Below are 27,496 nucleotides of genomic sequence, written 5' to 3'. Positions count from 1 at the left end.
CATACAGCCTTGGACCCCTAATCCAGCTTTATAATGATTAGAGTTGCCTTAACCCATTTTTAATACAGTCCTCACTTCAAGTGCATTGATATCAGCAGCAGGAATACCATTTACTGTGACACAGCAACAACAAGGGCATACATCCCAACCAGACACGCAGGCTTGCTGATGTGTGTGATCGTTCCACAATTTAGAAATTTGTATGTCTTGGTTTTTCATGCCTCAACACTGATAGAGATATATATTTGTTTTATTTTTTATGTTAAATGTACTCCTCATACACTTATGATAGCACCAGTGTAGTTATGATTAGCTCGATGGAATGACATTTTTTGTATTCCTAATAACGTTTCGCTTTTCAGGGAATCTGCATGAAACTTTAGAAAAAAAGTGAATCCACTTTGTGTTTCTCATTGGTTAGCTTTGTGCAGTCTTTCTAGTGGGGGCCAAGAAAAAGTGCAATTACCCATTTTAATTACAATGGCATTCTTTGTTCTTTGATACAGAAAAACTGCTGAACTCAACTATACCAAAACTGGCACAATGGTAAAGCTTTACTCAGGGATTGTTCTTTTTCCTATTTGGTATAAATACATTCAGTAGTTTTTGAGAAATTAGTGTTTTAAGAAGTACCAGAGTTGGCATGAAGGAGTTAAAGCTCAGGAACTGTACAGAACTGTCTAGGTTCTATAGTTCATCCACGATAATTTGATTAACTGCCACAACATTGAAAGAAAATGGTGTGGCAACCATTACTGGACTCAATGACTCGCTCCTAAGTGCTGAAAAAAACTAGTAAGGGCACGTAAGCACACCCTGCCATCCAGGCCCAAAGAACGTCCCCTTTGTGGAGTCTAGCGGTCGTCAGGAGACTCTGCTGAGAGTTAAGGTGAGGCCTAGGGGTCAATACACAATAAGGCAACATGCACACAGTAATGGAGTATGGGACAAGACCACAAGCGGTCATGCGCCCCTTTATTTATGCCTTCGGGCGAGCCCGCCCTCCAGGTGTGTGCGTCTTGACAGCATTGTATAGTGCGGGCCAGGTGGCTCTGTCACTACAGCCCCGCTTTTCTTTAGAAACAATGCTGCCCTACTTCTAAGTCCAAACTTAGGGTATGCAGCATTCAAAGTCCCTGTGTCTCTGACTGGGGACAGGGTTCGGCCGGAGACCATACCTCTGGCTCCGGGAGTTGTTAGCATCCCCTGCCTGCACCGGCCATGTTGTGGTTGGCTCGGGACAACTCCTGGCAGTTCTTTCCCAGCGGATGTGTTTTGCTCTGGACACATTGACAAGTTGTCACTGTCTCCTCCTGGGGTGTTGGGAACTGCCTCTTCTCTGTCTTCCGCACCTCCACCCTCTCCACTGGGTGTGTTGCTCACTTTCTTAAACCAGGAGATATTTCTTGCAATTGTGCGGTGTCCACACCATACAGAAACTATGGTTCCCCGCACCTCCGTGACTTCCCATACGTCCGGCTCGTACGGATTGCGATACTTCCACCCAGGTTACCGGTCCTTCACTATGACGCAGTCTCCCACTCGGATGTTCATCACCTATGCTTTTCGTGCTTGGCTCGCCTTTTCATTAGAAGTTGCTCTCTGTGCTTGTGCAGCAGCTTGATCCAGATCTTGGACGGGTCTGTGTGGATACTATGCTGGGGAGCCCCAGGGAACAGCAAATGCGAGGGAGCACACTGTGTCGTGCAGTGTGGTGTCTATCGATATGCCCTCAGGAACTGTTGCAAGCAGTATTCTGCATCTTCACCTCTCTCCACTCCAATTCGCATGGCACTGTCCAGGGTCCGGATGAAACGTTCTACCTCTCCGTTGGCTTGTGGCCACTGTGAGTTGATCTTGCGATGGTTGACGGCATGCGACGCCAGATACTCTTGACATTCTTTACCCTGGAAGTGAGACCCATTGTCCGATCTGATTTCTGCTGGAAGCCCCTTCATCGCCAAGATTCGGTCCAGGGTGACCTTGACCTGGGGAAACGTGGTGGACGTCCCTATCTCCACAATCGGAAATTTAGAGTGGGAGTGGATGAGGAATAGTGTGCTCTGCCCATCTGGATATGATCCAAAATTGATGCTGACTTGAGTCCATGGGTCTTGGCATGGCTCTTCTGTAATGACCGGGTGAGGAACTGGGTCCCCACTGGTGATATTGCACGAGTGGCAGGTGTGAATGGTGTCTTCCACCAGAGTGTCCATGCCAGCAAACCACACTTTGTTCCGGAGAAGGGCCTTTGTTTTGGCTATCCCCTGGTGTCCCACATGTGCAAGGTCGACCACTCCCCTCTGCAAGCTCCGGGGAATTACTATTGTGGAGCCACGCAAAACTACTCCTTGCCCACCTTCCCTTATCTCGCTGCGAAACCTCCATAGATGTTGTCGCAACATCCTATCATCCTCTGTAAGGGTCGTGCTCCATCAAGGAAGTGCTGCCAGCTGCGTTCGAGCAGCATTCTCTTCACCTTGGCTAGACCTTCATCGGCTGAGGTGGTGTTCCCTATCTCCTCTAAAGTGGGTGCTTGCGGGAAAGCTTCTTGAGACACCATCTGGACATATTCCTCTGTGTGTTCCTAGTCTGTGGACTGTCATGCCGGCACAGTCCAGACCGGGTGTCGCGACAGGAAGTCGGCCATGTTATTGACACCAGGGCGGAACTCAACTTCAAACCGGTAGGCTTGCAGCTGGACTGCCCATCTCTCGATTCGGGAAGTTGCCAACCTAGCAGTAACCACAAAGAGGGGGATCAATGGCTTGTAATCAGTCACCATACGAAACTACTGCCCAAAGAGGTGCAGATGGAAGTGATGGCATGCCCACTTAATCGCAAATGCCACTCTTCCAATCAGATGGATTAAACCCAGATCTGTTGACTGGGTGTGAGTGTTTGATTGGTTCAGATGCTCCGTCCATCACCACCCCCTTTTTGTACCGCTTTGTTCGCCATAAGTTGGCAGGGTATGCTCAGACGGGAGTCCCTTGCTCACTTTGCCACTGGATTCAAGCAAACCAGGCTGAAGATGGCTGTAATGCCCGACACTGGTCCTAGGAAGCTTGCTTCCGGTCCAGGGAAGGCATGGCTTGGCAGTTCGGGCCCGACTGCTCCCATGAGGCACAAGGTCAGACTGATTTGCATATGGCCATGTTTGAACTGGGGTGGCAGAGTGGGCTAAAGAACGGTGATGGATTAAACCCAGATCTGTTGACTGGTTGTGAGTGTTTGATTGGTTCAGATGCTCCGTCCATCACCACCCCCTTTTTGTACCGCTTTGTTCACCATAAGTTGGCAGGGTATGCTCAGACGGGAGTCCCTTGCTCACTTTGCCACTGGATTCAAGCAAACCAGGCTGAAGACGGCTGTAATGCCCGACACCGGTCCTAGGAAGCTTGCTTCCGGTCCAGGGAAGGCATGGCTTGGCAGTTCGGGCTGGACTGCTCCCATGAGGCACAAGGTCAGACTGATTTGCATATGGCCATGTCTGAACTGGGGTGGCAGAGTGGGCTAAAGAACGGTGATGGATTAAACCCAGATCTGTTGACTGGTTGTGAGTGTTTGATTGGTTCAGATGCTCCGTCCATCACCACCCCTTTTTGCACCGCTTTGTTCGCCATAAATTGGTAGGGTATGCTCAGACGTGAGCCCCTTGCTCACTTTGCCACTGGATTCAAGCAAGCCTGGCTGCAGACGGCTGTAATGCCAGAAACCGGTCCTAGGAAGCTTGTTTCCAGTCCAAGGAAGGCATGGCTTGGCAGTTCAGGCTGGACTGTTCCCATAAGGCACATGGTCAGACTGATTTGCATATGGCCATGTCTGAACTGGGGTGGCAGAGTGGGCTAAAGAACGGTGATGGATTAAACCCAGATCTGTTGACTGGGTGTGAGTGTTTGATTGGTTCAGATGCTCCATCCATCACCACCCCCTTTTGTACCGCTTTGTTCGCCATAAGTTGGCAGGGTATGCTCAGACGTGAGTCCCTTGCTCACTTTGCCACTGGATTCAAGAAAGCCTGGCTGAAGACGGCTGTAATGCAGAAACCGGTCCTAGGAAGCTTGTTTCCGGTCCAGGGAAGGCATGGCTTAGCAGTTCGAGCTGGACTGTTCCCATGAGGCACAGGGTCAGACTGATTTGCATATGGCCATGTCTGAACTGGGGTGGCAGAGTGGGCAAAAGAACGGTGATAGATTAAACCCTGATCTGTTGACTGGGTGTGAGTATTTGATTGGTTCAGATGCTATGTCCATCACCACCCCCTTTTGTACCGCTCTTTCAATCTGGGCATACCTCATCTCGGTCTCTGTCAGGACTCTGCTTGCGTAGGCTACCGGGACCAACTCTTTTGCTGACGTTTCCTGAAGGAGAACAGCCCCTCGCCCCACTGGGCTGGCATCCACGACTACTTTGGTGCGTCTGCTCGTCTGGAAGTAGGCCATGACCGTCTTGTCCATGAGGGCTTCTTTGACAGCATTGAACACCGCGTCCTCCGTAGCCGTCCACTCCCACAGTATTCCGGTCTTCATGAGTCTTCGGACAGGGACGCCAGGTTGGAGATAAACTGTCCACAATACGTGGACATGCCCAGGAAACTACAGACCTCTGTGGGCGATGTGGGCCGCGGAAAAGAGCATATGGCTGCCGCCTTTTTAGGGTCCACCTGTAGGCCATTCTGCGAGAAGATGTAGCCGAAGAATTCTACTGACTCCTGATAGAAGGAACACTTGGCTTGATGAAGGGTCAGCCCACAGTCTGGAGGCCGCTTGGAGTGTGTTCCTCAAGTGTATGTGGTGGTCTTCCAGAGTTTTTGAGAACACCAGGATGTCATCACTCAGGTTGATAACCCCTTGTAACCCTGAGTGTTTCTCGGACGGTGTTCTGAAACACCTCTGCGGCAGACTATAGCCCATAGCTCAGCCTCTTCTACTTCCGTAACCCCACGTGCGTAGAGAATGTTGTGATGTTTCTGCTCTCGGGTTACACTCCAGTTGGTTGCTACCGGCGTTGAGGTCTAGTTTAGTAAACCACTTGGCCCCATTAAGATTCGCCACTATGTCATCCATGGTGGGCATTAGATGTCGCTCCCGCTTTACTGCCAGATTAGGAAGTCGCAGGTCCACACACATTGTCGAATGGCTCCGGATTGTTTTGGCTTAGGAGCGACAACCAGGGGAGACACCACGGGGTAGGGCACAAAACCTTCTCGATCACCCCAGCTTTTCTGGATTCCGCAGTTCTTCCTCTACCTAACGGCGTAGGTGGAGTGGCACTCTCCGGTTCCGGAGCACAGTGGGTTTGATGGAGGGGTCGATGTGCAGTTTGAACAGTTTTCCCTTGAGGCAGCCAAGTCCTTTAAACAGAATAGGGAACTCCTTGAGGATGTTGTGGGCATGTAAGTCATGAACCTGGTTGGCATAGAAAACCAACTCTAGGTCTTCTGCCAAGTGGCAGCGGAGGAGGGTGCCTCTCTTTCCTTCGGTGACGTGGAACCGCATGTAGAGGAGACACCCTTCGCTGGCCACTTCGATGACGCCGTTCAGGGGAAGCGGCTCAGGGCCTCCAAACGTATAGATTTTTGCTTTCGAGGGTGACTGTGGTGGTTGTGGGGACAGTCTTTCATACCTTTACCGACGCTCCGGTGTCTGAGTGCCTTGACTATGGACCCTGCCACTGTGATGGAGCACATGGGTGGGGGTCGAAGGCATGGGCCATCCCTGCTCACGCACGATACCACAAAGACATCATCGTCTGCGGCCAGCAGGTACCCTTGCAGGGCGGTGTCTGTCTGCTCCTGCGGGTCTTCCAGCGACAGCTGTCTGATGACCGTCAACACTCCTCGCTGTCCTGAGGCAGTGGCTCGTGTTCTCCCACTCCGGCACACTTTGGCAAAGTGGTTAAGCTTCCTACACCGTGAGCAGGTCTTTTTCCTTGCGAAACATGGGCCAGTCGGCTGGTGTTCAAGGCCGCAGCTGCCGCATGTCCCACTGCGCGACAGCCTCCCACTCCCTTGTAGCACTGCTGGGCATCTCTGAATGGCCTCTACTCTCTCCTCCGTTACTGCCAGTGGCCGAAGTGGGCCCGAGGGGTTTGGGTGTAAGTTAAGGGCCACTTCCATTTCATCAGCCCGAGAGTTCGACAGCTCATGCAGTCTTGCAAGCACCAGGATCTCATCCAGCGATATCACTGGCTGCCGGAGTATGAATAGCTGGGCACTGGGCCCTGCAGTGAGACCTACAGCTGCTGCGACTGAGGTGGGTCCACACCCTGAGGTGTTTGGCAACTGCTGAGGGCTGGCCGGCTCTACCTGGACCACTCCTCTGTGTGCGTCTGGGTCATTGGACGCTTATGATTGGTATGGGGAAACCTCCCCCACCGACGCCTGCCAAGACCAGAATGGATCAATATATGCTCCCCCCAACCGAAGCTAAAGAGAATGCTGCGGACCTTGAAACTGTTTCTGATCAGCCTGTTGCAGTAGGCTAAGGAATGATCCTAAAGGCCCTCCGAGACTCGGAAGAGGCTGTGGAGTCCAAAGTTGATAGACTCCGAGTGGACTTCTACCTGCTGCGCCGCGACCTACGCAAGGTAGCAGATAGAATGACTGAAGCTTAGATGTGGATCTCCACAACTGAAGTCGACTTTGCTACTCTCGAGCATCAAGCATCGAAATAATTGATCTCGGTGGCGGCCCTCACCGAAATGGATGAAGACGGCGAAAACAGCTCGAGACGTGAAAACCTCACACTTGTGGGTCTTCCGGAGTCCTTGAATCCCTCGAGGTTGGTTGAGGCGCTAGAGGAATGGTTCCGCTTTCACAGCTGTTTTTCAATGAAAGGGCACTGGCTCTCAGGCCCCCTGTTGGGGTCCCATCTCCGCATGTGATGCTGCAGCCCCTTAACTTAAGAGACCAGGATACTATCCTTTGTGAGGGCCATTCTCAACCAGAGATCAAGCATTCCATTTCTAGGATTCTCATCTTCCCTGATTACACCAAGATGGTGCAGTAGCACCGCCACTCTTTTGAGGAGGTGAAGCAGAAGCTCTACACTCTCATTCTTCACTATGCTTCTCTTCCAGGTCCGCCTGAAGGTCCTCTTTCAATCTAATACCCTTTTCTTTGATATCCCAGAGCAAGCATGATACTGGGCCACGGAACATCGTCCTCTGAGAAGGTCCTCACCTGATGTACATCAAATTGGTGACCCCAGGGACACAGTTGGCCAATCCTGCATCAGCGGAAGAAAGGACGTTGCTCTCGTTCCAGAAAGTCATGGGCGGATCAGCAGGAGGCGGCCTCCTTACCCAACCTGGTGCTGGTGGAGGGTGAGCTGAGGGAGCCTGCGACCCTGGACTGTCAGACACACCACTGATTTTTCGGTCCTTTTATGATATCCCAAGGTCCATTTCTCAACCTCCCACCCCTCCCTGATAAATGCTATTGTATTTCTCTGTTTCACATTTGACTTGCATTACACTATTGGCAGAAATGGCAGGGGCACCTGGGTTGGCTGTTCATGTCTCGATTTGCAACGCTCGGCTGTAAATTTGCTTGTTGCTTCCTTTTCAACTTCGCTCTTTTTGCCACCTGCCGAGACCTGACCCTGTTCTTATGGCCTTGGCCCAGGCATTTATTGCCTACCTTGATTTTCTCCTGTATGCTGTCGGGAACATTCTCCTACTTAATGGGCGCCCATGTATCACAGATGGCGCCTATTGTTTTTAATGACATAGATGTAGTTTATTTAGGAGCGAAAGATGCTTCCTAGGAAGCAGTTTGGGGTCAGAGGATTGGGGGCAGAGTGTGTTAAGTTGGCCGTTTGGGCTGGGTTTGTTGTTCTAACCATGTCTTTTTCTTTTCAGGATTTTTCACAGCAGATATTTCCAAGGCTTATCGTGTATCTTTTTGACTGTTGACCACACCTTAGACAGATATTCATAGCCCTTAGCAGGACCTACACCATCCTCACTTACCATGTCTGTCCGAAACTTGACGGGCTTCTCCTGGAATACCAACGGTCTCCTAAACTGGATCAAGCGCTCTGCGCTATGTAAAGAGATATAGGCCAGATGTTCTCCTATTACGGGACATTCACCTCTTAGGCCTTCTGGGTATGATGGGGTTTTTAATTTTTTAATGCTGGATTTACCGGGTGCTCCGGGGGGGGGGGGGGGGGGGGGGCTCTAGGGAGAGCTATATCGCTCCATAAATCCTTCTCTTAGATGTTCACTAAGGTCCATGAGGATCCCCAGGGGCGATATGATATGTGGGAGATGCGTGTTGCCTGCAGCCAAGCACTATAACCTTTCCTACCATGTTCCCCCCACCATTGTTGCAACCCACTCTCCAGATGTTAAGATCCTTTATCTTGATTCTCCCTGTGGGGACTGCAGTGATTTGAGGTAACTTTAATACGGTCCCTGACCCTAATCTTGATGCCTCCACCGCTTCATATCCGGGCCGGTGCACTTGGTCTGTTTATCTTTCTGAGCAGATTCTATGGGGCTGTGCGATGTTTGGCTCTCCTAGCACAACGCAAGCTTATATAAACCATTCAGCGGTCCACCTACCTGCTATAGCTGCCAGCTGCTGAACTCCTCTGTCAAGTCAGTGAGCATCCTTCTAAGTGGCCTCTCTGACCATACGACCCTCATAATGTAATGGGGCACATATATATGTTATATATGAAATTATAGGAAATATTTATATACAATATATATATTCTATGTTCCATTTTCTTTTTTTCCCCTAATCCCTACACCCTTTTTTACTGTGTGTCATTTTAGTTACTTCCTATTGTAAATTTAATGGTTACGTTTTTCTTTTTCTTTTTTCAGAACAACATTTTTATTATTTTCTTGAGAGAGATTGCAGGTAAACCACAGTACTCCGAACACCGGAGGGGCTGTGAGCATACAATCAAAATGCACAGAATAGCAATCAATACAGTAGTTCAAAAGAAGCATAATTACTACAACTCTCCCATCCCCCTGCCCTGTATTAACTACCCCCTCCCGGATCCCACCCTAGCCCCTTGCACGATGTCCTCACAGGTCCAAGAAAGAAAATCATTATGAAACGGGTAATGCATACTCTCCCTCACCCAGGTTCTTAAAGCATCTGTCCAGCATCCACATCCCGCTGTGCTGGCGGCTCCAGACACAATCCCCTGTGCTCCGCCCATCTCTTTCATATTTTGTAGTGCTTCTTGGGGCAACCCCGGGCCTCAAACACTGGATGCTCCAGCCCCATACAGTAATCTAATCCCTTTTTCCACACTCCCACCGGGGGGGAGCCTAGGGTCCTTCCAGGCATGGGCCACATCCCTCTTGGCCACGGTAAGGCCAAGGAGCAGTAAGTGACGTTTATAAATGTTGCCACCCACTTGTTCAATTACATGGAGAACGCCCAGCTGTGGTGTACGGGGGAGCTCCCAACCCAATACTTCAGCCAAACTGTCCCAAACACCTGTCCAGAATCTCTCCAGTGCTCCACAAGATGAGGAAGGTGCCCACCTCCCGACCACATCTCAGACATTCAGGGGACGCAATCAAACCCGCTCGCCACAGCCTCTCTCTAGTATAGTAAGCTCTATGTAGATATTTAAATTGGATGAATCGTAATCGTACGGCAACGGCCGCACCTCTAGGAGCAGCAAGAGCCTCCCTCCAATCTTCTTCTTCCAGCTCTCCCACATCTCCCTCCCATGTGGTCCGCAGCTTGTCAAGGGAAGAGGAACAATGTGTAACCAATGATTGGTAGATGCGGGATATTTTCTTATCCTCCGATTCACCCATGAATACCTAAGCTTCCAGAGGGCTGAATTCAGGTAAGGAGTCTAGTCCCTCCAGGGCAGGGAAGATGGCATGTCGGCACTGCAAGTATTTACAGAGCTGGGTTTGGGGCATATTATATTCGTCCCTCAGCTCTTGGAATGATTTTAGGGTCGTGCCCTTCATTACATGGCCCAACGCCGAGATCCCTATTGCGTCCCAAAGTTTTTCTTTTTTAATGTTACGCATTTGTCCTGAACCTTTTCCTACTTAAGTCAAATATACATATATAGCATCAGAGATTCTGTTTTATGCACTTGTAGTACTACTGAGCCTAACGCTCTGCTGGCATCACAGGCTATGTCAAGCCCTTCCAAGTATGTTGAAGCAGATTCCGTAAACTAGGGAAAAAGCAGGTTTGTAACAGCTGTCTGTACAGTTGAGGGACTTAGGTCGATAATCTTTCACCAAGAAGTGTTCATTTTGGTGCTTCTGTATACTAGGTGTACGTCAGTTAACAAGTAAGTAACTTTTCATTATTACAGTGGTGTCAAAAACCTTGCAGCAGGTAAATGCCTTTTTACACTTTAACACTGCAAAGCATACCTTGTTCATTTAATTTGCAATTTGTTTTTAATTTTCATTATTTTCTCTTTAATAGGCATGGCGATCGTGATGAAACTTCTATAATGCCCCTTATATCTGCTGGCTTCAACAGGGTATGTGAGGGTAACCAATGGACCCTTAATCATTTTGATTTCATGTCGATGTACTTTCAAGGTCACCTTGTACAGAACAGAAATTATTATCCTATTGGATGTATGTATAATTTTGCGAAGTGATTTAGACTTTTTATAAAAAAAATTCTAGATCTTCATACACATTATCATTATCTTGGACTGTGTCTGCCTTAATCTCCATATGATCACTTTCCATTGTGTTTCAAGGAAGCACGTGGCTTAGCACAATGCTTTGAGTTTTGTTAAAAACGTTATTTTCAATGTTTGCCGATTATACTCTTAGTCAGCTTTGACATGTCTTGCCTTCATAGGCGCCGCAACAGTGCATCATTTGGTGCCAACCAACCTTAAATAAAAAACACATTTACAACATTTGACCACACCCTGTGCAGTTGGAAAGGAGTATCTTGCCCATCCAGTCTTTTCCTATTCCTTTCCCCTCTTTGTGTTGCTCCACCGACTCCCAGCCTTCAGGGGCCATTGCCCCCTCACCTCTATTACTGTATGTGAGAACAAAGCCATCTCTGCTACTCGAAGAGTTTGGGGCATGAACCTGTTAGCGTCTTCTTTCCTTCTGTCTCCTTTGTGAAATGTTTTGAAAGATAGCCTTATTTTTCATCATTTGTAGATGTGCATATGGAGTCTTTTAGTGTGCAGACCTTTGCCACCAGATCGACAGCAAGAGATGGCCAGGGTCCTTCCAGACCTGGGCAAGTCTGACTCTTGCTGCTTGAAGAAGATGTGTTAGCAGTTTTCACATTGGGGTTGTGCTTGTGTAGATGTGGTCTACCCCTCTATTGCCCAACAGTACTATTTTAGAATTGAGGACCAGTACTACATTGGTCAGTTTTCTGATCGATTCCATCACTTTCATCCAGAACATCTGCACGTGCCCCCTAGACCACCACATGTGTATGTGTGAGCATCTCTCTCCCATCGCTTCCAACATATATCTGGGCTGCCCAACACTCATTCTAGCCTCTGTGATGTGGCAACCTGTATGCATTCACTTTATTGTGCGAGCATAGAGATGTTTTGCTGGCCCTCAGACATATCTGGGACCAATCTCTCTCCAAGTTCTCACAACCCAGATCCTCCTCACCCTGCTGGTGATTGCATGAAGCCGGGAGATGCCTTGTCTCTTGCTGCAGGAGTGAAAATTGCATTCAAACTGTTTAATCCCCACTCCTGCCTGTGTTCACTCTTTTTTTTTTTGATAATCAACTTTATTGGTTTTACAAACAACAGTACAATGCACTTCTATACTATGACAGTTGACACATGATCAGTTCCCTAGACCTTGCCTGCACTTGCCGAACCAGAGATATCGCGTATTGATGTTTCAGATCATCCGCTGTCCAATTTCTATGCTTTAATTCATCAGCCCGAGCCATTTACCCCATACACCGTCGTATTTAGTAGGGCAGCTTCTTGCCACATTACTGGCTTTCCCGGAATGGCGCACCAGTCCACTCCTCTCCGCCATTTGGCGACGGTCGGGGGTTAGGGTCCTTCTATGCTGCTGCAATATCTCTTTTGGCTACCATGACTACCGTTCCTAGAATCGATCTATCGGCTCAGGAGCCATCCAGTCCCTCCATTACCCACAGGAAAAGGGCTAGGGGTTTAAATGGGACCACCCAACCCATTATGTTGCTCAGTTCCTCAATTATTGCTGTCCAATAGCTGGTAAGGGTGGTGCAGGACCAAACCATATGATAAAAATCTGCAGGTGCCGCTGCGCACCTATGGCACCCAGGGGAGGGGAGGAATCCAGCCTAATTGAGGGGTACTGGAGTAAGGTAGGCGCAGTGAAGATAATAGATTTGGATTAGGCAGAGCCTGGCAGAGATGGTGAGCATGTGGGGGGCCATCAGGGTTTCACTTCAATCCTCTTCCTCCAGAGGACCCAACCATCTTTCTCATCCCCCCTTAGGAGAGTCGAGGGTAGATGAGGAATTGTTTATCAAGGTTCAGTAAATCTGCAAGACCACCTTTCTCTCCTCCCCCCCACCCCCCACCCCCTTGCCCTAGTACTTTGGCGTCTAGTGGGCTGAATTCTGGAAATGTAGGCGTTACAGAGATATTAGGGGCAATGGCATGCCGAAGTTGAAGGTATTTGTAATACTGGGTGGAGTGTAATTAGTATGTGAGCTGCAAGTTTTGAAAGGAGCACTGGTGCCCTCTCTTCCACACGTTTTCCAGGTGTGTAATCCCAATTAGGTCCCACGTCTGCAACCCCTCCGGCACCCGACATTCCCAAGCCAATTTCCATGCTACAGAGGTGTCTGTAGAATGAGTTTAGTATCCCATTGAGTATATCGCAGTGCCGAGCACCATGCTAGCAAGGGTTCCCCGAGTCACACAGGGATTGATTGAGGGATCGGGCCCTGTAGACCAATTCCTGGACCCGAGAACAGCCAAGGCTGTCCAATTCCAGAGGGTAAGCCGGATCGGACCAACCCCCATTGTAACCAGTCGTGTATCACCAGGAGAGGGGTAGCCAGATAATACAGGAAAGGGTTCCTCATCCCCATACCTCCATCATGAAGGAGGAGGCACGCTGGATGGCAGCCAACTTCCTGCAGTGCAACGTCTCCAAGACCGAGGTGATGCTCTTCGGAGAGGCCAAACGTTTATGGACTCCGGACTGGTGGCCCCAAGATCTTGGCCCCGTCCCTGAGCCCAAAACAGTGGTAAAAGATCTGGGAGTGAAACTGGATCATGAGCTCACCCTAACACAACAAACTAATCAAGTGGTGGGTTCGTGTTTTCATGTTATTGGTCTTCTCAGGAGAGTATTCCCTCTGCTACCGGATTTCACCAGGAGAACGTTGGTCCAGTCACTAGTGTTAAGTAGGCTGGACTACTGCAATGGTCTGTTGCTGGGTGCCAATGAGGGTATCTTGGCTAGATTGCAAGTTGTGCAAAACACTGCTGCATGACTAGTTTTAAACGTCCCGCCTCGTACTCCCTCAAAACCATTGTTGGCCAAACTGCACTGGCTCCCGGTAAGGCAGAGGGTGATGTTTAAGATCTGCTGTGTCATCCATAAATGCCTTATGGGTAAGGGTCCTGGCTACCTCACTGAAAAATTCATTCCTTATGTCCCAGCTAGATCCTTGAGATCAGGAGATCAGGAATTGTTATGTGTTCCTAGGGCCATAAAAGCTAGAAAGGGGGGTAGGGCCCTTTCTGTAGCCGGCCCTAAGCTGTGGAACCAACTCCCGAAGGAAATCAGAGTATGCAGGGAACATTTCCCTTTTAGGAAGAAACTCAAAACGTTCCTTTTTAACTACTAGCTGGTTTAGGGCTTTGAATTAATTCACGACGAGTTGCTGTTCTTTAGTTGCTGCCAAAGGCGCGGAGATACTCCTCCGGGAGTCGATTCGCAGCGCCCTATAAACATGCAAATAAAAATAAAAAAATCATAGGGAGATTGTTGACAATGGGCGATGGAGAGTCGTGCCTTGAGCTACCCCAGAGAAAAGCAGTGATTATACCGTCTATATCTTGGAACCGTTTGCGAGGGAAATGAAGATGAAGGTTTTGAATTTCATACAGTAATCAGGGCAGCACCATCATTTTGAATAGGGCTGTCTTGCCTAGGGGTTTGAGGTGGAGGGATTGCCATCTGCAGAGATCCTCTCTTACCCGCTGAAGCAGAGGGTTACGGTTGAGGGACCAGGTCATTTCGGGGTGAAGGTCAGCCCAGATGCCTAGATACTTTAAGGAGAGGCTTCTCAGAGGAATTGTATTTTGCCAGTCTATGCATTCATGTGAACTATGAAGGGGTATTGGAGTGGATTTGGCTGGATTAAGGCCCAACCCCGACGCCTGGCTAAATAGCTGGAGGATATGGAGGCAGCCAGGTCTGCAAGGAAAAGCAGGACATCGTCGGCATTTGGACCAATGTGCGATCTTCACATGCACTCCGCCGGTGCCTGCCTCGTATCCGTGTGTTAGCCTGGAAAATACAAGTTATTGGCTCGATCGCCAGGGCAAAGAGGAGGAGAGATTGAGGGCAGCCCTGCCGGGTTCCTCTTTTGATAGGGAACACCTCTGAAAGTCCTCCATTGAAAAGAACCCTGAAAGACGGATTTGAGTAGAGCACCTTGACCAGCGTCCTGAAGTGTGAACCTATTCCTGCCTTTTTCATTACAGTATCGAGATATAGCCAGTCAACAGTGTTGAAGGACTTTTCAAAGTCGATTAGTAATAAGGCTAAGTACGGAGTGATGAGGTGGCGATGAGAGAGTGCCATGTGTAGGCGCGGCAAACAATGCCTTGTGCTTCGGCGCAGCATGAATCTGTATTAAACTGTTCGCTGCTGCCGTCGGCCGTTGGACGTCGCACGAGCTACCTCCCTGGTGCTGCGCACGTCCAACGGCCGACGCAGCCGCACCCGTTTCTTTGAACGTTCAGCACTGGCGCTGAACGTTCAAAGCAGGAAATGGGTTAAACTGTTAAGCACCCGTTTGAGACACGTGTCAAGGATGGTTGCAAATATTTTGACTTCAGTATTGATAATTGACATTGGCCGATAGTCTGAGCAGGAGGCTGAGTTGGGGGGGGGGTCGCCACGAGGGGGTCTGTTTAGGGTATGACTACTACCGTAGCCATATCAATATCCAATATCCGGGGGAGACGCCTTTCTCTGCCTCTTCCTCGAATGGTCGAGGGAAAGTAACAAGGGAACCCTACTCACAAGGGACCAGGGTAGTGAAAGTATTAGCAGAAACAATGGTTCCAGTGGATTAGTACATAAATCTATACTGACAAGAAATGTGCCGAATCACAATGAAAAAGGGTTAAGGTAATACCAAAGGAGAAATGACGAGATACACCTCTGTCACACTTCAATAAAGTTACTTTTATGTATTTCAAATATATACAGAAATAAATACATACAAACCTGTGGGGTGTCCCCAGTGAAACTGGAACCTATAACATGGGTGACATATTAGTGACACTTGTGATTGGTTTCCAATGCATTTTAAAGTTGACCATTTTGAAATATATAGAGTAGACGCAACTATATACAATGATATGTGCTGGGTTAATGGTTCGATTTAGTTTCTTTGTTGACGTCGTTTCGACCATTTGTGCAATATAGGCTTTCTTCAGGACCTAAGGGTGTAGGGGACATCTGGTTTGACGAATGCGCAGCCACATGAAAAATGTGTGCCACAAGTGAGTGATAAGGAAAGGAATACTCACAAGGGACCCAGCCATGTACCTAAGTGAGAGTGGGGGAGGGCTGGCAGACTTGCATAGCCATAAGGAGCATGGAGCTGCAGAACCCACGTTTCCAGGAATGCCGCATAGTACTCCGCTGGGAAGCCGTCTGGGCCAGGTGTCTTTTGTGATGCAAGTGATGAAGTTGCCTCCTCAATCTCCTCCTCGTAATATGCTCATCAAGACCCTTAGCTTCTATTTTAGGGAGCCGTGGGAGAGGGATACCTTGTAGGAACTGGGAACTGGAGTCTAGTGTGCTTGCTCGATCTTTGGAATATAGTTTCTTTTAATAGTCCGCAATGGTGTGTATGATCGCAGTTGGGATGCGAGACATGTGCCCTTGATCATTCCTAACTTCCGGTACTATTCTGTTAGCCAGGGCATAGGAAGCAAGTCAGTGAAGCAACTTTCCATTTTTATCGCCCCATCCGTAGACCCGGGCGGTTAAGGATCTCCTGATAGATTTGGCGGATTCAAATGATGTGTGTTCAATTTCTTCCCTCAGTAAGTGAAGTTGCCTGCGGTCGTCTTCTCTGTTCGTAGTAGCAGCACTCTGCTCAAGGCGTAGAGCTTGGGCTTCTATTAGGGAAAGGAGCTGGTCTTGCACCTAATGCTTGCGCTTAAGATGCCCTTTTGTATAACCTTGGTTCGTGGCCTTGCCAGTCACCCCCATTGTGCCCTGGTATTGTACTGTGCCCTTGTTGGACTGGTAGTAATGTTACAGCTCCTCCCTAATCGCCTGTTTCTAGTCTGGATCTAGGAGAAACCAGGTGTTGAGCCTCCATATGGGGCGTAAAGCGCCCATAGGGCCCCCATCTGGAGGACGAGAGAAGGTTGATCTGATATACCTCGAGCTAGGGTTTGAACCCCTGTAACAGACCGACAATCAGGGGCAAGCCTAAAGATTAGATTGATACAGGAGTGGGTGTGGTGCACTGCGGATGTGTGGGTGTATTGGAGCTCCCCGGGGTACCAAACGCGCCAGACGTTGCAAAGGTACAGCTTGGAAGCCCAGAATACAAGTCGCCCAGCTTTCTGTGGGAGGAGGGTATCCCCGTGGTGTCTTTGACCAGATCAAGTAATGCTTTAAAATCCCCTCCGATCGCCGTCAGACCCTGAGGAAGGGAAGGTGTTACTTCTACGTAACGTGAAGGGTGTGCTCCAGGGTCGCCAGAGGTATGTAAAGTGACACCAGATTAAACTTGGTATTTCCTAGGGTCCCTGTGAGAGCCATGAAGCGGCCCTGAGGGGTTTTAACTGTGTGGAACGTTGTGAAGGGAAGGGACCTGCGCAAAAGGATCACCACTCCTCGGGATCCTTGGGAAAACCTTTAATGCTAAACACTATCAAACCCTTGGCATTCTAGGAAAGGGCAGTGATCCCCCATAAGATGTGTCTCTTGCAACAGAAGGGCATCTGGGTCAATTTTCCGAGAGTATTTTAAGATCACTGTACATTTAACTTTTGTTGAGGAGCCCGTTCACATTCCATGAGAGGATCTTGAGGGGTTTACCTTCATAGTGGGGCCTTGCCATGTCTGGTAAATGTTAGCCTGTAGGGCCGTCGGTGCGGGGGAGCTGATGGATCTCAGTGGTTTGGATCTGAGAGTATCTGGGTGAATTCTATGTCGCTATGGCGTGTGAGTGTTGGTGTCTCTTTTGTCATGTTCAGTGCTGCAGCAAAACAAAGAAATTAAAATCCTCATCGGGACAACGGTCCCTCCCCTTTCCCCCAACCAACCCCCCTCCCTATACTTCCCCAATTGAAGCATTTGTCGCCCAGTTAACTAGAGCGCAAAACAAATTAGGCCCTAGGTTTTGCAATGGAAGCGAAGTGTTGGCCCCTTCCTTGCATTAGGATTTAAGTCTTCCAGAGTTTGAGTAGTGATAACAATGCATCATTTTCAAATTATGATCTAAATCCACATTAAATCCACATTAAAATTGAAACTTAGACCCAAATTCAAGCTCAATTCCAAATTCAAATAAAAATTTTGGGGTCAGTTTCTTCCCACCTCAGCGTTGGGGAGTCAGGTGATCTCTCTCTGACTTTTCGGGAGTTCTCATTGTTCCGTGGAAGGCACGACGATCCCTGTGGAGGGACGCCAACTGGTGAGGCAGACACTGCTCTGTAAACATGATTGCATCTCGCATGCATCTCCTGCGAGATCTAGTACTGCGCCTGTGGGTTCTGTGGGCTTCTGTGGGCTTGGTTAGTTGTGATGGTGTCTGAAGATCCGGTGGAGGAACAGTCACACTAGGGCAAAGTGGACATTCCACGGTTACCCAGGTCCATGCCATCTCTATATTCTCAAAGTACAGTGTTTTGTTCTGTAAGACCATCCTGAGTCGGGCCGGAAAGAGAAGTCTATATGGGAGATTGAGAGCTCTTAGTTTCTGTTTCACTAATTATATGATTTCCTTTGCACCTGCACCTCTTTAGCGTAATTAGGGAAAGTCCGATCCTTGATAGGTCACAGTTGTTTGGTTATGAACTTCTTGCAGGATGACATCCCTATCTTTGAACTTTAGGATCAGGGCTAAGATAGGACGGTGTGCGGTTTCAGGCAGCAGCTTCGGTGTGAGGGCACGGTGCGGCCGTTCCACTACAAACCACGTGGAGAGTGTATCTGGTGGCATCCAGGATTTAAGGCAGTCCTCGATATAGGAGGCCACTTGTGGCGGTTCTGCTTCTTCGGGGTTACCGACCAGGTGGAGATTTAGTTGCAATCGATTTTCAATGTCCTCAGCTCTCTTATGAAGTTTGCTTGTGTGGGACAGTAACTGCTTGATCTGCTCGTTCAGGTGGGATATGTCATCCTCAACTTAGGACAGTCTGGATTCTGCCTCTGTTATCCGACTGGTGGCTTTGCGCAGGTCTTGTCGGATGAATGCCATATACACTCGCACCTCCCCTATTTTAGTTTCTACTGAGTCCTGGGAAGACTTTATGCAAAATCATGGAGAGTTTCCCATCTGGGTGAGGGGTTTGAGCTGTTGTGATCTCGGTGGTGCTGGGGCCACTTATGGTGTATTGTTCCATGCGGATATGGGAAGGCGGTGGTATTGTCCCTTTATCTTCCCCATGATGGACTAGTACAAGAGACTGTGCAAATCAACAGCGTGTTGTCGCTTTCAGGACACTTTCGTGAAGATCACCCATGTCGTTATGCCGGACTCCTAGGATCTAGCCCCTGTTACTTGTGTTTAGACCCGCTCCAGGGAGGGTGCAGTCATGACAGTGTCCGAGTGGGGTCTAGGTGATTACCTGTGTTAAAAAGGGTTTCAAAGACAACCAGTAACCAAAGACCCTTTTATGTTGCCCGGCGGTATCGCCTCTATGACCCACCAATGTTAATCAATGAAGAAGCAGGCGCTGGAGACTGGAAGGCAGGAAACGAGGATTTTATTCTCTCCGGAGGAGAACACATCAATTCAGACAGCAAGTATCGTCACGAGGTGCTCTAACCACATCTCTGAGGCCTGGCCTCTTATACTAGGGTTTATGACCTTTATTGCACATAACACATTCTCGCAACACGTTGATAGTTGAAAGAACATCCTCGGAATCTCCCCTTCAGGCTCGTTCCCACATACATTTACAGTTGGATTCCCCACCCCGGTCACAACAGGTGATGGTTGCCGCACAGCAGGGCATTCCGCCGATTCACGGAATGCATGGGGTTGATCGGATCTCATAGGGTGGGGGCTTTGATCGGTTCGAGGGTCTTTTGATGGGGAGGGGAAGTTTCCTACTGTACGGGGTAATAAACAGTATCCGCAGGGCCAGGTGGCGGCCTGGGAACAAGGAAGACAAACGGGGACACAGGAAAAAGGGGGTTTGCATCAAAAGGATCTGAGGCCATGAAAGGAATGAGGGGAGGTGTCGCGCTGGGAACAGGATGGGATTCTGTGGTGAAGCTGCGCTGAAGGGGGGTTTATGACCCAAGGCATGAGAGAGCGGGGTTGTCAGTGTGCGGGGGGATGCTTGCGAGGTTAAGGGAGAGAGAGAGACGCGCTGGCTATCAGCGAGGGGCAGGGAGGCCATGGTGCTCAAAATGGCTGCCGCTTACGCGCACGAATGGGCTTGGAAAGGGGCAAGATGGCGCCGATAATGTTGACGTTTTGCAGTCTAATCTTTAACAGTCCTCCCTTTTCAACATATCTTAGCCAACTTGCTTACTCAATGTCAATCTTCATCAAATTCCTAACCTCGGCATCATATATTGCTCTCATATGTTCGTTTCCAAAGTCCACAGTCTTAGGGCAAATACAATTTACACATAATGTACACAGGGGTGGTAGACATTGAATTCCTAAACATAAACCGCATATTACAACCACAGGAATCAGGATAATGGTGAATAGTCTCCAGCCCCAGTTCTTAACGGTGCTCCAGAACCACCCACCCAGCGACCATTCTTCTTGTTCTTGGTGGACTTCTGAAGAGAGTCTATGAAGATGTTCGATGGCCTTGTACACTGAGGGTGAGTTGTCCGGTATGTACGTACAGCAGCTAGACCCAATAATGCGGCATGCCCCACCACGATCCGCAAGAACCACATCCAGGACAAGGCGGTTCTGGAGGGCCACCAAGCGGACCGCTTGAAGTTCAGCGGTGTTGTTAGCAAGGATACCAGCCGTGATGTTCATTGTTGTCTCGACTGCTTGAGTCAGATGTCGGATGGCACGGCTGTTTGCCATCGGGCCCCAGAGGGGGACAAGTCCTTTCATAGCATCGATGAATTGCGCTCCTGTTGAGTCGGCTTGTTCGATGTCCTTGGCTCGTTTTTGTCTGTGATGATTTGCTGGTGCCACATAAGTCGGAGGAAGGATGAAGGAAATGAAACAAGTGCCCCCCCAGCCTTTGGGGAGCCAGGTGTAAGCCTTCGTGCCGCAGACGAAATACGTGTTTGGAGATGCCACAAAGGAAGGTGGGTCGGCGGAGTCCAGAGTTCTGGAAAACCGGCAGGCACTGTGGCCTACCAGCTGAGTCCCAAGCCCTTCCATGCACATGTGGCCGGTGACGTTGATGACTGACAGGGCCACAGTCAGAGTGGCAGCCGTTCGTTTTCGCAGGTAGGAGAAGGTGGTTCTGGTTGGATTATTGAACACTTGCATTTCAACTTGTTCTTTAGCAGGGATGTCCAAGTGGATTGTGTTGTTGTTGGTCTGCGGGCAGAAGTGTGTCTTTGTTCTGTTCCGCCAGACCCCGTGGTAGAAATGCGTTACGGTTTTGCTGGAGGTGGCATTGTCCTTAAAGCTTTCTTGCAGAAGCATCAGCCAGGCAAGACAGGAACCGTGAACTGAGAAAGGTGAAGGGATGAATGGTATCGAGTGTCCAGTGGCGTGGGGTAGCAACCCACAGATCCAACAGTTGGTGGCATTGGTGGCAAGGTTGTGCTGGTGAAGTAGTTGTACGAAGGAGTTATTCCAAAATTCCTTTCGCCTCTCTCTGAGTTGGGGAGAGAGCGAAATCAGATAATGTTCCTTCATGGTGGTAGGCTGGACAGTGGTCAGGAATGTTTCGTGAGCAGGTGCATTTTCTTCCACAATCCAGAGTGTGGTCATGAGGAGAAAGCAGAAGAGGATTGTGATGAAGAGCGCAATAGTCTTTGGGCTATGGAGTCTGTCTGCTTTTGGGTTTCTGCGGTGGGTATTTCCTGTTGCCTTCATCATCTTCTTATTTGGCGCTTCCATCATCTTCTTATCTGGCGCTTCCATCATCTTCAAGGGGCTCAGTAGCGGGCAGAACCACAGACTTTGTTTTGCTTCTCTCCGGGTAACCCTTGGTAGTGTTTAGGTCACCGTTCTGAGATTTAACTCAGTCCGTGGTCTACTTAGCCGAGACTCCCTCCTTTCGACGCAGGAAATACCCTTCTTTCGATGGCACTGTGGGATCAGAGAATTTTGAAAGTTCAAGTGTGTCGGTATCAGGATAGCAGGTTAGTGACGGTCGGTCCTTGTTCAGGAGCTCTTTTTGGTTGTCGATGTTTTCGGTCGAGGTCAGGGTCGAGGAGATCTTCTTACAGTGGTGTGCATGCAGCCAGTTGCGTTTTCCCTCCACCCGTAGTGCTGTTCGGGTGGTGATGAGGACTTGCCAGGGGCCCGTCCACCGGGGTTCCAGACTCTTGGCACGCTGGAAGTTCCGGATCAGGACGAAATCCCCAGGCTGAATGGTGTGTCCGGGACCCCTGGAAGTGTCAGGGATGGCATGCAGCACCTGTTGATGGATAACAGACAGCGTTTTAGTCAACTGACATAAGTAATCAGACATTAGGACGTCCGGGACGTCATGAATGGAAGTTGGTTTCGGTGCAGACCAGACATTCATAGGCCGGCCGAAAACAACCTCGTATGGCGTCAAGTGGTGTTTGGTGGGGGTGGAACGCATTGAAAGCAATGCCAGGGGGAGTGCGTCTGGCCATTTCAGTCCTGTGGTAGCTACTATTTTGGCCAATTTTAGTTTCAGTGTGGCGTTATGTCGTTCAACTAGTCCAGCAGATTGGGGGTGGAAGACTGCGTGGAACTTTTGTTTTACACCCAACCCCTTCAAAATGAGTTGGATAACTTCGGCTACGAAGTGGGGGCCATTGTCGCTCCACAAAATTCGACAAAGGCCGTAACGGGGGAAAAACTCCTTTAACAGTACTTTTGCTGTGGCCATAGCAGTGTTGTCACGGGTTGGATATGCTTCCACCCATTTGCTAAATGCGCATACCACCACAAGTACATATATATCAGGCCTTGACATCTGTCTAGTTGGATGTAGTCCATCTGCAGGACTTCAAACGGGTGATTCGGGACCCCAAACCCTCTCCGGGGTACTACAGTTCCTTTCCCGGGATTGTGTTGCAGGCATATCAAACATTGTTGGACCAGGCGTTTGGCGGACTCTGTGATCTTATCATTGTGCCAAACTCTGGAGACAAGTTCAATCATGGGGGCTGATCCTATGTGGGCAGGGGAATGTGCCATAGTCAGTATGGGAATCAGATATGAGTCAGGTAACAACCATTTGTTTGTGTCTTTTGTCCGCCAGCAGCCTTCGTCATCTTTCAATCCCACCCGTGTCCATTCAGTCAGATCGTGTTGTGTGCTAGCCATTTGAATGTCTCTGATAGTGTCCCTAGCGTCAGACCATTTTTCTGCTTGTGACCTGGTCACGTACATGCGTGTTGTCGTCCTATTTTCAGCTGTCGTTCGGGCAGTGAGGTCGGCTAGTGCATTTCCCTGTCCAATAATGTCTGTCACCTTTTTGTGTGCCTGGCATTTGATGACTGCAAGCTTTTTGGGGAGAAGGACGGCTTCGATCAAGGCGGAGACTAGATCCCCGTGCAAAATGGGGGTGCCGTGTGAGGTCAAGAATCCCCTCTCCCTCCAAAGGAGCCCAAAATGGTGAACCACCCCAAAGGCATACTGGCTGTCGGTGTAAATGTTTGCTGTGGTTCCTGCTGCTAGAATACAGGCTCGTGTCAGGGCAATCAGTTCCGCTGCCTGGGCAGATCGTTGCGTTATGCGGGCTGTCTCGACTACAGTTCGAGCCGTGGTGACTGCATAGGCAGCTGAAGTGGTGCCATCGGGGAGTTTGATGCAAGAACCGTCCACCCACAGCTCTCCGTCGGGGTTGGGGAAGGCCGTGTCTCTGAGGTCAACCCTACTTCTGGTCTGTTCGTCTGTGAGGGTCACACAGTCGTGTACAGGGTGCGCATTGGGATCGTTTTCTGGTAAGGGCAGCAGGGTTGCTGGGTTCAGTGTGGTGCATCTCTTCAGAGTGATGTGGGGTGCGAGCAGAGTCAGTTCGTATCCTGTCAGTCGTGCACTCGTCAGGTGTTGCGTTTTGGTTTGGTTTAGGAGGGTGTCAACTGCATGGGGTACCAGTACTGTGAGGGAATTCGAGAGCACGATCCCCTCACTCTGTCGGATAGAGATCGCAGCAGCAGCTACGGCTCGAAGGCAAGCAGGCAGGGCTCTGGCTACAGGGTCAAGAGTGGCTGAGAAGTAAGCGCATGGTCGTTGCTTTGAGCCGATGGACTGGGTCAGGACAGATAAAGCGCACCCCTCCCTTTCATGGGTGTAAAGGGAGAAGGGCTTTGTGTAATCAGGGGTACCCAACACAGGGGCCGAGCAGAGGGCATCTCGTAGTTGCATGAAAGAAGCCTGACACTCAGGGGTCCAAGGGAGTGGGAGAGGGATGTCCTTTGCTAACAATGAAAGCAGTGGTTTTACTACAAGGCTAAAGTTGGGTAACCACTGTCGGCAGAAGGAGGTGAGGCCTAGTAGGGAGCGGACCTGTTTCTGGGTCTTAGGGACGGGGGTGTCGAGAATGGTTTGGATCCGGTCAGGAGTCAATTTCCTTCCGTCTTTGGACAAAAGGTGGCCTAGGTAAGTGACCTGGGGTTGGCAGAATTGCAACTTCTTCTTAGAGACCTTGTGGCCATTTTCTGCAAGGAAATGCAGGAGTTGAATGGTGGCTGTGACAGCTAGTGGAGTGGTGTCGGCTGCCAAGAGGATGTCATCGACATATTGTACTAACACCACTCCATCGGGTAACTGGACTTGATCCAGTTGTCTCTTGAGGGCCTGGCTGTAGATGCTAGGGCTTTCTGTGTAGCCCTGGGGTGCTCGGCAGAACCTATATGAGCGGGCTTTTAGGGTGAAACCGAAGAGATATCGGCTGTCTGGGTGGATGGGGATGGAAAAGAATGCGTTTTTGAGGTCAATGACAGTGAAGGTGGTGGCAGTGGAGGGAATCAAAGTCAGGATGGTGGTAATGTCCGAGACCACAGGGTACTGGGGTACCACCACTTTGTTGATCTCTCGAAGGTCAATGATGAAGCGGTATGCTTTCTCATCTCCTTCTCCCTGTTTCTTAATGATGGGCAAGATTGGGCTGTTGCAAACGTTGCTAACTACTTCCTCTACCACTCCTGCGTCTATCAGTGATTGGATGATTTCTACCAATGCCTTCTCGCCCTCGGGCGATATCCGATATTGTGGAAGTTTTGGGAGTGTTGCATCTGGTCGAACAGTGATGTGCACTGGGTCAATCATCATGCGCCCTACATCCGAATCCGTTTTGGCCCACAGATACGGAGGCAGAGTGTCAAGCAGGGAAGTGTCAGCGTCGGTGATGGAAAACATGTGTCTGGGGGGGCAATGTCTAAGCAGAACAGGATTGTCGTAAAGGAAAACTCGGACTCCATCTTGAGAACATCTAATCGTTGCTCGGAAGTGTTTCAATAAGTCGAGTCCCATAATTGCGTCAGGGCTATTGGAGGAAAGCAAAAACGTAGTGTCAGTGGTGTTGTTTTCTAAGTCAAAGAGGATTGGGGCGGACAAAGGGTTAGTGGAGGGCGTCCCATCGAAACCTGTCGATGTTATTAGTGAGCCAGACAAGGGTGCCCTTGGAATCAGTCGTTTAGATAATGCACTACGTGTTGCGCCAGTGTCTACCAGGAATGGTGACTTTGTACCCAAGACCTTAGCAGTGACATAAGGGCCTTGCTGGTCAACATGGAGCTCGACTGGATCCCTCCCTTGCCCTAGGCAGTCCTATGCAAAGTCATGAACATCATCGTAGTCAGATTGCTGGCATTGGTTCTGTCGGGGTCGATCAAATGTGTTTGGCCTACTTGATCTATCATTAGTTGCGTTGTTTGGGGGCCCTCGCTGTGGTCCCCTATTTCTTGGTTCGTTTGCTGAATCTCTAGGATCTCTATTTCTGGTGAGTTCCAAAAGAACCGGGCACTGAGATTTCCAGTGGCCCGATCCTTTACAGAAGGCACACTGGTCCTCTCTAATGTCTGTACGTCCAATGTGGGGAGTTGAAGCACGGTCTTTGGGAGGTGCCGTTTTAGGGACGTTCATCTGATGGTTTCCCCGGTATTGGTCTCGTCCCAGAGTCACCCCTTGCAGTTGAGCCATCATCACCCTCTCCTTTAATTCTTTCTTCTTTCTCTCTGTTGTTCTATCGTTTTCGTTTTTCTGATGTTCATAATATTGGGCCATCTGGAGGATAGCCGTAGGTTTGGAGGCTGCCCAACTACTTTCGCTGGCCTGCAGTTTCTGCGAGACCTCCGGTGATAAGCCCTTAACGTAATTCTGGACAAACAGATGGTGTCCGGTTGCAGTGGTCAGGTCCTGGCCGCTGTAATCGGAGAACACCGTTTCAAACCGGGAGAAGTATTCCGATACATCCTCCTGAGGTTTCTGGCGACAAGCCGTTACTATCGACCAGTCCACTTTCTTTTCTGGGATCAGGGTTTTTAATTTCTGCACGATTTTATCCGGGAGGTCTAAAATGGCTTTCAAAGGCTTTTGTCCGGGTTCTCGTTGTCTGTCTATGCCATCAAGTTGTGACCAGTTATGTCCAAACAGCTCAGAGTGGTCGACTTTCCGGATTTGCTTCCACACATCAGCTGGTAGACATGACCCGAAAAACAAGTCGATGTCAGCTAGAGTCATAATCGTCGATCCTAGGGCCGTACCCAACTCAGTATAGAAGGCAGTGGGGTTTTTACGTAGGTCAGGCAGAGATTTCCGGAAGGTCAGAATCTCTTGCCGGTCCCATGGTTGGTAGACCCAATTGTACACTACCCTTCCCTTTGCATCTTTGTTGTTTGCGTCATCGTGAGTCCCTTCACCTCGTGGAGGAACCCAGTAAGGGGCAGCCTCTCGTATCGGCATCATAGTGTTAGGTCGTTCAGTTTGTGGGTCGGTTGCTACGGATGTAGTGGATTCGATTTTCGGCTTTTGTTCAGTGAGGTGGCGGAAAACCTCAAGCGTACGCGTAAGGAGGTCCGTCACATCACTCTCACTCTCATCCCCGATATCAACCTTCCGGTACAGAGTCGTTAGGCTCTGTGGACCTTTTTCTTGATATCGGTCCTCGTATGCGTTTAAGACGTGGTAACACAGTTGTACAGTAAAGTGTCGTCTGTGACTCCCAGTATAAGAATTAAACACATCCGTGACGGACTCTTCATCCTCCCTCTTCTCTACCAGTATCTTTGCTATCTTGTCGACCCCTGCTCGTTCATGTTTGCTTAGTCTATATGCTCTAGCAGGACCAACCCTTCGGGCTTCTGGGTCGCCCAGCGTTGTCGTTTGCGTAGCATCTAATACAAGGAGTTCAGCCGGCACGGAGGCCATGGGGGCTGAAGCCGTGGTGCTACTCTCGCTGGTACCTGGGGATAGTGGGTGCTGGGCTAAGGGTTGGGAAGGGGCATATGGAGGGGGCATGTGGATGATCGGAGGACCTAGCAGCAGATCATCGTTGGTTCGCTGTTTTGAGTGTAATTCAGGGTAGAGCGTGGAGGGAGTTCTAACCAGACACTGGCTTGATGTTTCTATTTCTAGCTTCTGTTTGGTATCCTCTCTTTCTTTTATCTCTTTCTCTAGTTTCTGGGCCGCTAGGTGGGCTGCTTTCCGCAGCTCTTTTCCCAACCTACTCTCAGTTCTCTTTTTGCGTTGTTCGGCTTCTTTTCGCCACATGCCGAAGCTGTCAAGCATAGTGGACGTCGTCTTGTTTTTACCAAGGGCTGTTTCTAGTGCGATTATTCTGTCTTTTTCGAAGGATCCTATCAGTGGCCACTGACTTTCTCGATCCTTTTTCGTATATTTATGCCACAGCTGGCTATAGGCTATAGCGACTAATCCATGCTTCGTGAACATGTCCTTATTAGGGGTGCCTTCCAGCGGAGCCGGATGGTTCATCTCTAATAAGCGGTCCGGGCTAAA

At 49.5% G+C, this 27,496-nt stretch overlaps 1 protein-coding gene across 2 annotated transcripts in view; it reads left to right on the top strand.

The window, feature by feature from the left end:
• PDE8A (phosphodiesterase 8A) overlaps positions 1-27,496 on the top strand; it is a 2,218,572-nt gene that overhangs the window by 1,033,713 nt on the left and 1,157,363 nt on the right. For both annotated transcript variants that reach the window (XM_086958243.1, XM_086958242.1), the window contains exon 5: positions 10,439-10,496. In XM_086958243.1, the coding sequence (XP_086814369.1) occupies positions 10,439-10,496 (58 nt within the window). The remainder of the gene's footprint in view (positions 1-10,438; positions 10,497-27,496) is intronic.

This window comes from Lissotriton vulgaris, chromosome 2_1 (assembly GCF_964263255.1).
Source record: "Lissotriton vulgaris chromosome 2_1, aLisVul1.2, whole genome shotgun sequence".
Classification (NCBI taxonomy): Eukaryota; Metazoa; Chordata; class Amphibia; order Caudata; family Salamandridae; genus Lissotriton; species Lissotriton vulgaris.
This window is presented reverse-complemented; position numbering and strand designations above follow the sequence as displayed.